Source organism: Serinus canaria, chromosome 1, assembly GCF_022539315.1.
Source record: "Serinus canaria isolate serCan28SL12 chromosome 1, serCan2020, whole genome shotgun sequence".
NCBI classification, from domain to species: domain Eukaryota; kingdom Metazoa; phylum Chordata; class Aves; order Passeriformes; family Fringillidae; genus Serinus; species Serinus canaria.
The window spans coordinates 41,659,077-41,671,337 of NC_066313.1; the positions used below are offsets into that span (position 1 = coordinate 41,659,077).

Here is a 12,261-nt window from a genome sequence, read left to right on the forward strand (position 1 = left end):
ACCTTTGCTTTTTACACAGAGCTGGCACAGCAATTTCAGCAGCCTTTATTTTGTCCTGAAGAAAAAGAAGGAAGGCTGAGGGTCTATTCTCTACATGGGCATGGAACCTTACCACAGACATGGTGGACTGTTTAGGAAATCATTAAATATCAGAAAACAATTGTCAATAGCAAAAATTTGCATTGCTCATTTCTCAGAGTCTAGAGACTATCTTTCAAATAAGAATGAAATTAAAATTCTAAAAGAGGAATCACCCATCACCCACAGAGACTATTGGGAATAGAAGGCTCTTTATGAAGTGAAGGGTAGGTAAATCTTCATTTAAACTCAAACTGAGGAATTCACATTCCTAATCCTGAGCTGCTAGAGTGGATCTTTGCAAGTATTTAATTAATTTACTTCTCTGAGAAAGTAACATTTTAGGCCAGGCCTGAGTGATGCAGGGATGGATGCTCAGTGTGTGGATGCTCAGCAGAGAGATGACTGCTCCCTGGGAGCCAGCTGACAGCAGCCCCCAGCAGCCTCACAGGCTACTAGGGCAGCTCAAACTGAAATTAACTGATCACAGGCTGCCAAAGGCTCACCTTGCAGTTGAAGATCTTCTACAGAAAGGTAACAGTAGAAGTAGCAAATCCAAAAGCTGTGCATTAAAGCAAAAGCTGTAAATAAAAGCAATGTCTAGGTAAAAAAACCTGGCATTTCAGCTATAGTACAATTACTGCCATTCCTCACTGCTGTGACTTCAAATCTGTGCAATCTATGCAAACTGAGCTTTCCTGCTCCATGAAAATTGTGGAAGGACAAACTGAAGCTCCTGTAGCAATAAGGTCAGTCACCAGGCAGAGGGCTGCACAAGATAAGGGTGGAAGGAGGACATAGAGAATTTCTTCCATCCCTGCACAGCCCTGAGGTAGAAGTGAGACTGCCAGAGCCCTTAAGACCTTGCAGAAGTATCCATCACTGTAGTGGGACATGTGGGATGAAAGAAAGTACCAAGGATTTGGAGTCTGCACAGAGTTGAAGGCTACTGACTCCCTAATCCCAGTGTTCCCTAAGGATAGGTTACTGTGTGGCACAGCTACAGGAATGGTTGGGTATAACTCTGTGCTGGCACCATGTCTACATTGTGTAAAGGCAAATGTCTATATTGCAGGCTTTTTCCCCTTCCACCTTCTCCCCCACGTAGTTCCTTTACAGGAAAGACTGACAGAAGGCATATCTGGCACCAAGGTCTGACAGTGAGCAGGGCAATAGGTGGAAATTTTAGTGGCCATTGCTAAGTATTAAGGTACTAAAACTGAGGGGAGGAATTGTGGAAAATATTCCAGTCATAATCTCAGTAATAAAAACCTTCCAGGGCTGGCACTGCTCTGCAGCACTTTCGAGAATTGTCCATTTTGGTTAAGTTTTCATTGCCAAGGAAATAGTTCAGCTATTTAGTAATAATTTATATTAGTTCGTAATTTAAAAATAATTACTGCATGTTATTCAGGAAGAAAAGTCTTCTGTGTGTAGATCATTTTAGTAATTTTGCTGACATACAACTTGTGTAAAAGAACAAGTTATGCTAGGATGTAACTTTAAAATACATAAGTCTCAAATCCCATCAATCAGTCAAATCCCATCAAAACAGTTCATTTTATTGGGATTTTTCTCTTCCCAATTCTCTGTGGAAAAGAGTCTGATTCTCAGAAAAGCTTTTAAAACAGAAGAGAGGCAAAGCTTACTGAGCACTGAAAAAGAGATTCATATGTGAACAAGTGTCAGAAAAGTAGAACATGTTTTTTCTGGTGGTATCCTCTTTCACACTACCAGGCTTCACAGCTCAACCCTAGCTCCCCGAGTGAATATGTGAACATAGTGAATGGAACAGTAAATTTCTAGCTGTCCAAAAACCACTGGGGGATCAAATGTAATTTCCCACAGCAGTTCTCTGCAACTCTGTGCTTGTGTGAGGAACAATGGCCACATTCTGCCTAACACATGCCATGTGTTTCTCTGGGTCCCAGGAGGAACTTGGCCTCAACAAAAACCCTCCTGCAGGTTCTGCCTGTGAACAGTCCCTCTGCACCACCCCACACCATCCTCAGCGACACTCAGGATAAAAAGTGTAAGGTTTTCCAGCAAGGAAACTATGAGGGAATAGCACTGTGGTCTAAAATACACATCAGAGAAAAACAAACATCAGGGAGAGAGGTTATTTAAGCTAAAGGACAATGTTGGCATGAGAACAAAGGGGTCATACTGAGATGCACAGGATAGGTGGCTCTGGCGACACTAAGATAGCAAAGCCTTGGGCCGCTTTAAGTGAAAGCAACAGTAATCTTTACTGCCACATGCAGGCAATTTCTGCAGAATGCCATTGTTATTAACAGAAAAGGTGATGTGAAGCCCAGATAGTAAACACTAGAAGTGTTCGCTTACTTGTTGAAATGGAAACAAACATAGAAGTTTGGTCACTGATAGTGCTTCTTTTTTCAGCTACAGGTAGATGTCTGAGTGTTCTTGCCCTTTTAAAAGGATTGTCTTTGGTGACTCACAGCACATTTTGTGTATGAGGTCATTGCGACAGTCCACAGCAGTGATAAACAAGAGAGAATTTCCAACTGAAAGAAAACCTGCAAGTTTTAGTATCCCCACTGAATTTAATTAGTTTGATGGGAAAAGAGTTTAAAATGGACTAATCAAGCATCACATATTTTTTCCCCTTCATGGACTAAGATTAGTACCATGTTCATTTTAGTAGTTCATCTTATTGGTATCAGGTCGTTAAAACACATATTTCTCTCTGATGCAACTCATTCAAAGCTTGGAATCAGTTTACTCCAAGACATATAGAATATTATACTGGTATGAATTTCCCTGATCATCCAAATTTTAATGAGCTGTTCCTTGCAAATCACTTTGAAGCAGTGCACATGTCTCGGATTGTTGTTCCCTCTGCCTTTTACAATCCATGCAAGGGATTAAAACTGGAGGCCAATGTAGTACCAATCAATAACTAATATCTTCATTACCAGCAGAATTTAATAATAATCCATTTGTAATAGAATTAAAGTAAATAAAACAATCTTGTGTAACACTGAAGTGGTACTAAACTACTACAAAACCCTAAGACTCACAGATGTCTTTACTTCCCAGAAAATTCATGCACAGATCTTCAGGGGAAAAAACCCAAACAATTACAGTCATTGTGTAAACCATGCAAAATGAGAAACACACTATTTTTAATATCAGTAAAAAGTACCAGCATTTCCTTGTCTTTCTGCTTCTCAGCTGTTCAAGTTCTCTTTATTCCTTGGCTAGCCTATTCATAACTGTTGCACAAGAGCATATTGGGGCAGGATGCAGGAACTCTCATACTCAGCACAGTCTTTGCTGACCCATCCAGGCCAGCAGCATAAGTGTTACATAATGTCTACCAGGTGCCTAAGGGGACTCAGAAAAGACCAGACCATGAAAAGCACACTGGTGCTCCTGCATCCCGTGTCCTCCCACATTTTTGTGGTAACATTTGGTAAGATTGGATGAAAAGTGCAAGTCCATAATTTTCAAACATAGGATTTTAAAACACTGCCCAACTTCATTTAGCTTCAGTGTTGGTTAAGCAAGATTTGTAGTTACAGCATTCTAATGATTTGTGTTGTTGTCTAAGCTTTGCATCAAAGGGACATGAGATGAAGCTCTCTATAGCAGCTCATCTTGTGGCTGTATGCATCAAAAGCAGTTTATAAACATCACTGAATTGTGGCATTAATAGCAAACATATATTAAAAAAGAAACAGATGAAAAATGAAAAGAACAAAAAATATAAATTGATTGGAAATGCTCACATTTTTAAAGGGTTTGGGCAAAAGAGAATGAATCAGTTCACAGAATAGTGACTCATAGAAATGGCTGTCTCCATGTCACATTCTGTAGAATATTTACCTGTATCTCAGCTTCTCTGGTACTTACACACCTGTAACGTAATACACAGCCTGGGCAGTGGAGAGGCTGAAGCACAAATGCACAATGCACACATTTTACTGCCCCTGCTGGAGGCCTCCTAACTTCAGGACTGTTGTAGAATATATGTGCAATAGAAAGTGCATGATACAATGAGATCTATATTGTATAATTATATATTATATGCAAAACTGTATAACCATGTCCATTATATGTGCAATAAATACCTTATACTGAAATATTGATAGTATAGAACATACAATAACAGCAAAGAAAAAAATCATAAATTGGAGCATTTGGAAGCTGGAAACGTTGTCAAAATAGGAGATTATTCAACACCTCGTTTCCAGTTCTCAATTAAAAGGAGACTTTATTATGACTATCATAATTTATTCATTTAATAAAGCTGCAAGCCACATTTGGTCAGCATTATCAAAACTTCCACAACAGTATACACATTTCTTAAATATCTTTTACAGCTTTTCTTACACTTCAGGGTCCCTATTCTCTGCAATATGAATTTGTCTTCAAATCCTGTGCCCCAGGAAAGGCAAAGGGAGGGCTGCCATCCCTGGTGGCCAGTGTTGTGGCTATCCATGCTAATGACTCAGGGCAGGCCAGGTTAAATAGGAAGCATCAGCTCTCTCAGGGCTCTAAGCCTGTACAGAAGCCTTGGTGAAATTTTCTTCAAGATAAATTTTTAGGCAAAGGCTAAATGTTTTAAGAGAAAAGTGAGATTCTGTTTTATATAAATATATAAAGAAACCCTGAAATTTTCCAAATCCTTCTCAAAAGGTGCCTAAATGCAAACTTTTCCTATTGAATATTCCCTTGTGTTGGATTTGGATGAACCTTGTATGTCTCTTCCAATTCTGAAGATGCCGTGATCACAGAATCACAGAATGAGTCAGATTGGAAAGGACCACAGGGGGTCATCTGGTCCAACCTCCCTGCTCAGGCAGGGCCATCCTCGAGCAGAGGATTGTGTTCAGACAGCTGTTGAACTCTCCAGTGAGAGAGACTCCGCAAGTTCTCTGGGCAATCTGTTCCAGTGCTAGGTCACCCTCATGGTAGAGAAGTTCTTCCTTTTGTTCAGGTGGAACTTCTGCGCCCATTGCCTCGTGTCCCGATTGCAGGGCACCACTGAGAAGAGCCTGGTCCGTCCTTCTGACACCCTACCTTCAGACGCTTACACACTTACTGATTCTGTAAATAGAACACTTGTGACAACTGGCACGAAGAGCGATGGCTTAGCCGGAGATCGGGTGTTGGGCAGCGACTTGGCTTCACAGCACACGGCTTAGTGCGGGTGGCCGTGCGGGGCTGGGCCCGCGGCGCTTTCCGCTCCCTCCGGCCGGGCGTGCGGGGGGCGGTGCCGCAGCACCCGCGGGGACAGCGCGGCGGCACGGGCCGGGGTTAGCTAGTTAGATAGCTAGTTAGTTAGATAGACACCTAGTTAGTTAGAAGTCAAGTTATTTCTGCGCTTACAAACCATAGCGCCCCGTCCCGTCGAACCCGGGGCTCCCTGCCGAGCCCCGTCCCGCGGGGCCGTGAGGGCAGCGGCGCCGGGGCCGGGCGGCGCGGGCGGCGGGCCGGCAGGGGGCGCTGCAGGCGGGGCCCGCAGCCGCGCTGGGCGGCGGGGCCGCTCCCGGCGCCGCATCATGTGGGCCCGGCCCCTTCCATGGAGCCGCGGCTGCCGAGCGCCGCCCGGGCGGACGCCGCCATGAGGCTCTGAGGGGCTGCTGCGTGCGGAGCACCCGGCCGGTCCCAGCGCTGCCGAGCTCTCCGAGCCTCACCGCGGGACAGCGAAGCCTAACGCTGAGGCCGCCGCCGCCGCCGCTGCTGCTGCTGCCGCCGCCGCCGCGGGTCCGGCCGGGCGGGCGAGCGGCCCGGGGCCATGTAAAGCGGCAGCGGCCGGTGGGAGCCGAACCGAGCTCGAGCAGAGAAGCCGCCGCCGCCGGCCGGGGAGGCCCCGCAGTGGGGATCATGGCGACGTCTAATCTCTTAAAGGTGAGAGCGGAGCCCGGCCGGGTCCTGCGGGAGGAGGGGGTAGGCGGCGGGGCCGGGCGGCCCTGCGGGTGGCCGGACCGGGCAGGGCGGCGGGGACGGGGGCAGGGCCAGGGTCGGGCCGCGGGTGACGCTGGCCGGAGTTGCCGCTCCCGGGGCCCCCCCGCAGGTGAGCGGCCTTGGGCTGCCGGCCTCGGCCCGGCCCGGCCCGGCCCGGCCCGGCCCCGCCGGCGGCTGCTGCCTGCTGCCAGCGCCCCGCTCCCTGCCCCCGGCTCTCCCTTCCCAAACACGCCCCGTTGGGAAACAGCGTTGCGTCGTGCGGATAGACAGAGCTCGGTGTCTTCTCTTTGTTTATTTAAGAAAATACGGGTGTACGGAAAATGAGTTTGAAGTTAAACAAAGAGTTGGAAAATGTCTTCGCTGAGGGCAGGTGCCGTTATTGGGGTGGCTGCCGTGTTCCAGTTTTTTAGTTAACTGCAGTTTTCCTGCAAAGGAAAACTCCCGGAGGCCTTTCGCTTACGTTAAGCAGCTTTGCTTTTGTAGTCATATGTTTTCAAGCACTTTCCCGGCGTTTTATGGCAGATGTCAGTCATCCCAAGCTGCCGCAGGTTGGAACTGAAGATTTCAGTGGGACAGTCCAGTGTTTGAGCTCAGGACTGCCTGTCCTGATCTTTGTGGTATGTATGAGGAGAAGACTCTGTGTGGCCTTTGAGGCCATGCTAGCACAGGGAAGATGGGCCTACTTGAAACCACTGTTAATGCCTCCAATGAGTGTTTCTAAAACACCAGTTAACTACAGTGCTAAGATAGGCCTAGGGCCGGCTGTTTGCCTAACCTGAGGAATTGACAATTGAAGATATATTTATATATAGGCATAAAGATGTGTTCAGCACTATGTATTACAGTTCAGTGTGGTCCTGAAGAAGTGTTGCTTGCATTTTATTAACCTGACCTAATTTGGATGTATAGATCTAGCCTGAATCTGCTGGTTTTATTTATTACTCTGAGACATTTAGTGTGAAGAAATGAGAAGTAATTTATCCCCTTGTTTCTTTCTGATACTCAGAAAAAACTCTGTATTAAAAAGATATGTTTAAAAAAATCTTCCTTGAAATTGAAATGAATTTTAATTAATTCCTGTATATTTTTATGCCTGTTAGAGGTTCTTAGATATTCTTAGATAATACTTCAAAATACTTAAAAATCTAAAATTGAGGAACTCAAGAACACAGGTGAAAAAAATAATATCTCATAAGAAGAACTGTCCTTTTTGTGGAAATGCATGTGTTCAGAGCAGGGCTCAGACAGTTTTATCCACTTGTTAATGTCTTAGACCATCTCTTTTCTGTACCTTTGAGGATTTGTCAAAAGTCCAGCATGTGCTCTGATGATACATGTGGTGGGATAGCCCACAGCAGTTAGGAGAAACATAGGCCTGTAAGATTTGTCAGCATTCCGCTTCAGCTGTTTTGAAAGAGCAGTAAGTAGTAAAAACAGAGGCCTTGAGTTGGTGAGATGGCTCTTGCCAAACTGAAGTCTTTGTGTTAACTAGTCATGTTTCTGCCATTGGCTTTTGAGTTGTCGGTATTTTATATTGACAATAAAATATATATGCACAGCGTCTTTTAGGAAAAATGCTGCAGAGATATATCTTCTAAAATAGCCATTTCTGGTTACTCAAAGTGTTTTTAAGCATTTAGCTTACTAATTAGTGAGTTTTCCATTGACCATAATGTACGATTCCCACATTACAGAAGGAAAAATTATACAGTGATTTGACTTTGTTTATAATGGCAAGATAAACCATTGTGAGAACTAGAACTAGGTGAGGTCCTTTGTTCCCCAGATCCACTCATCAGAGTGCTCTCTGAGGAGCTAACTGTTGATTCCATGTCAGTGTTGCCTGGCAGTGCCTTGTGCCATCTGAGTCTGTCCAACTTACTTCTGCTTTCATCTTTAAGGGGAAAAAAAGCAATGTCTGGGCACAGTATAAATCCCAGGATAAGAAAGGAGAGGTGTTAAAATCTGTAAGTTTTTTCCATATCTTTTCCAAATAAGCCTGCATAATCAAATCTGTGTTGGGTATGGACAGGCCTTATTTTTGCCAGCATGAACAGGACCTGAGTATTTTCTTTTGTTTTCCCCCATCCTGGTCCAGCTTTCCGCATACTTGAGACAATGAAGTGAAATATTCCTTTCTGATTCTGTTAACAGATACTAGCTGAATCCAAATCTGACTGGCTGTCATAATTTTAGAGGGCATCATTTAGACTCCACTAGTGCTTAATTTTCCTAATTGTCAATTCTTTTAGTGAGAAGCATATTCTTGGAGAGGCTTCTTTAAATGCAAAATTAGAATGACCAGTCATGTTGAATCCTGGTGAGACAGAGCAAACTGTAATGTGATGGAAATGCTGCAGTACTCAGTAAGAGCCATTACAGGGTCAGCTGGTGTCTGCCCTACCTGTAGTAGAGCTGCTCTCCCTCATTGAGGCAGTGACTTTCTGGTAGGTGACCAAGCCATTTCCAGCAGAGTCCCCTAGAGATTTTTGTCTCAATGCACGTATTACACTTCTAAAGAGGGGTACTTCATTTCAGGGGCCCTATAGGACTTGTAACTTGTCTCTTTGCAGTGATGGTACAGTCTAGACCAGTTCCCCCATGTGACATGAAAACACTTGAATTTTTCTGCAGTTTGTGGAGCAGAAAGCACGCCAGCTTACTGTAGCACAAAGAAAACCTATAGCTGTATCCATGCTGGCAGATCTTGACTCTACTGTAGGGCCTTACTGGAACTGCCAGCAAATGCAGGAGTCTTTCCTTGCAAGATGAACTCCAGCATGAGCCTGATATTAGGAAAGAAGCAGCAAACGAAGCAACAGTTTTTCCCTAGGCTTAAATGAAATGGGAATCACTATTTACCTTTGCATCAGTTTCAACTGTTTGTCACTGACAACTAGAAACACATTTGAAGTTTTTGAATTTTTCGACTTGAAGTATACGTTTCCAGATCTGTATTTGAGGTTTGTCTGTTTCTTCCTGGCTGTTTCCATTTAAGATATCCTTAAGAAGCTAGGGAGTGTTGCATGCTAGTTAGTTACATACAAAAGCTTTTCTGTGGCTACTTTTCTGCTTTGAGTAGAAACTTGCTACAAGCATTACACTGATTTTTAGAGCTACTTGTAGCGGAGATTAATCAGACAGTGCCTGTTTCCATCTAGGACATCATATTTCCTACTTCATCCCTCTGTGAGCTGGCTTTAGTATAAATACTGTCTAAAAACAATGCGTTTATAAAGGTGAAGATGTTACTCAGATGTAGATCAGATGTACAGTGAGACCTTGAGAGCACTTCTTTTCTACAGTACTGTGTAGAGTATCTGGCAGAGACCAGGGCTGAATTTTTGTGTGGCCTGAAATAAAGAGAGTACACAGCCTAGAGAGTTCCACAGAGACGGTTTTGAGGTTCAAAGGGAGAGTAGCATGAAGGTCTTGATGTACTGCCTTGCCTTGTTATATCTGTAATATTTAAGTACTTATGGGTCGAACTGAAGAACAGGGAAAAGTATAATGTGTAAAGTTGTATGTATTTCAAGTAAAGTTTAGTGTTAAATGGAACTTTAAATCTTTATGAACAAATTTAATTAAGTGAATTTTAAAACAAAATATTTTATAAGTGGAGTTGTTTTTCGAAGCATTAAAATTTAAACACTAGAATGGCTACTTGGTCAGGGTGTGGCTATCAGCTGTAGTCTATGTTTTCAGAGAAGATTTGGTAAGTGGAGTAATTTTGTTTCATCAAAGGTTCTTCTTACTGTTCTTTTTACCTTTCCTTCGGAACTGTGGTTGGAAGCAAAGTAGGAAAAAAAAATTGGCCAGGAAATACTGCTCAGAAAGTGCTTGTGTGACTTTCGTAACAAATAAGAGTTGCCACTGTTGGACCTCCTCTTCTACTATAAAATCTGTTTTCTCTTGTGCACTAACAGATTGAATTAATGAATGGGAACAATGCACAGTAGGTGGTATTTAATGCAGCCTTTCTTCCTGTAATTACTGTATAAAATTGTAATGTCATGGAAGTCTAAATCTACCTAAATGATGTCTCTGTAATCTTTTTTTGATTTCAGTAAAGCTTTCCATACTGTCTCCCAGATCATCCCTCCCGAAAAAATGTCCAGCCCACAGCTGGATAAACACATCATGTGATGGGTGAGCAACTGGTTCATTGTAGGGAATTGGCTGATATCAGACTTGAGACCTGTCATAAGTAGGGTTCCATGGGGCTCTGTCTTAGGCTCTGTGCTCTTCAACATCTTCATAAATAATGGACACAGGACTGGAAGGGACACTAAGGAAGTTCCCAGATGATGCAAAACCAGGAAGAGCTGCTGACTCCTTTGAAGGCAGGGAGGCCGTGCAGAGTGACCTGGACAAATCAGAGGGCTGGGCAAGCACCAACCAGATGAAGTTCAAGAAGGGAAAGTTCTGGATTCTGCACTTGGAATGGGGCAACCCTGTGTGTATGGGCAGACTGGGAAATGAGATGCTGGAGAGCAGTGCTACACAAAGGGACCTGGGGGTCCTGGTTTTGGCAAGTTGAACGTGAGTCAGCAGTGCCCTGGCAGCCAGGAGGGCCAACCCTGTCCTGGGGGACATCAGGCACAGCATGGCCAGCTGGGCAAGGGAAGGGATTGTCCTACTCTGCTCTGTGGCAGCCTCACCTCCAGTGCTGGGGGCAGTTCTGGGTGCCACCATATAAAAAAGACATTGAACTATGGGAGAGTGTCTAAAGGAAGGCAACAAGGATAGACAAAGACTTTGAGGGGAAACCACATGAGGAGTGGCTGAGGTCACTGGCTGTGTTCAGCCTGGAGGAGACTGAGGGGAAATATCATTGCAGTCTGCAGCTTCCTTGTGAGGGGAAGAAGAGGGGCAAGCTCTGATCTGTTCTCTGTGGTGAGCAGTGACAAGACCTGAGGGAATGGCCTGAAGTTGTATTAGGGGAGGTTAGGTTGGCTGTCAGGGACAGGTTCTTTACCCAGAGGGTGTCTGGGTACTGTGAACAGGCTCTCCAGAGAAGTGGTCACAGCACCAGAAGAATAAAGAGGGGAATGTGAAAAGAAAATTTCCTCCTATAAATAGGAAATTAAGTTATACACTTCTCTAATGGGATTTCAAGATAAGCTTTATTTGAAGAATTCTTTTTAAGTAGGTAGATGTTGGTTACAAGTGGACACTGGGTTTTTTTACAACTGAAGTTGAATTTTATTTGTGCTTCTTAGGATTAAGTAATTAATAACAATCTAAATCATATAAACAGTTGTGTTTGCAGTCCTCTTCTTCCCCATGTTTTACAGTGAAACTAATCTTGTTCACAAAGATAGAGCATTCAGGTTTTATTTTCAGCTGGTTTTGGTGAAGGGCTGAATTGCACTTCTCAATAATTGCAGAACAGATTTTTTACCTGTTCCAAAAAACTTAAGGGGTCTTCTCTGATGTTTCGTTCAGAAGGAAAATTTTTAAGGAAGTCACTTTTACTTTTTTTATAATGCCTTTTCTGGAACTTCTTGTTCAGTAGCTGATATTATATGTTCCTTATCATTCCAAGAGGGACTTGGAACAGAGTTATCTGCAAGTAGAAGCGAACAATTTTCACAGGACTAGCAAAGATTAGAGCAACGCATCAAATATTAGGAAATAATTGTAAAGCTGGGTCTATATAGGGGAAGCATTTAGTTGATGATTTTTAAAGATGATGCATTTAAATTTTCTTTTTTTGCATTGGGAAAGAATAGGTAAAACTGTCTCTGAATAGCAATCAATTTTTATTTTATTTTTTATATTGAAAGATTTATAGACTTTATCAACAGGGGCTGATTCCATGAAACCTGTGCTCAGTACCTACCACAATGCTGTGAGGCCTTCAGGTGCTGTGGCTGTAAAAATAGTTATTATTGTGCCTGTTGCATCTTTATAGCTTGAAGAGGAGGTATCCTTGCAAACTTGAGAACAGCAGTGGCTATGGTTGCCAAACTGTGCTTATTCTGAATACTAAATAATAGATTTAATTGTAAATTTCCATGTAGAAATTAATGAAAAGGAGGTGATTGAGGGAACGTGGTGTGCTGCTTGTACTTGTTTATCTGAAGAGATGTTAGTTGCAGAACAGTGCACTTACCAGAATTTAAAGCAGTTAGACTGTATTAGTTGCTCTATTTGAAGTGAATTGTGTCAAATGTAGTATTTCTAGCCAAGACAATGATCTGTTCAGAAGTAAACAGTGCACTGGAACGTAGCCCTGCAGAT

The 12,261-nt window shown here is 43.4% G+C and overlaps 1 protein-coding gene across 1 annotated transcript in view; it reads left to right on the plus strand.

The window, feature by feature from the left end:
* The first annotated feature begins 5,575 nt into the window (after positions 1-5,575).
* The window catches only part of CUL5 (cullin 5), a 31,778-nt gene continuing 25,092 nt past the window's right edge, over positions 5,576-12,261 (plus strand). Inside the window, exon 1 of the mRNA XM_050972277.1 lies at positions 5,576-5,958. Within this exon, the coding sequence (XP_050828234.1) occupies positions 5,935-5,958 (24 nt within the window). The 5' untranslated portion in view covers positions 5,576-5,934. The remainder of the gene's footprint in view (positions 5,959-12,261) is intronic.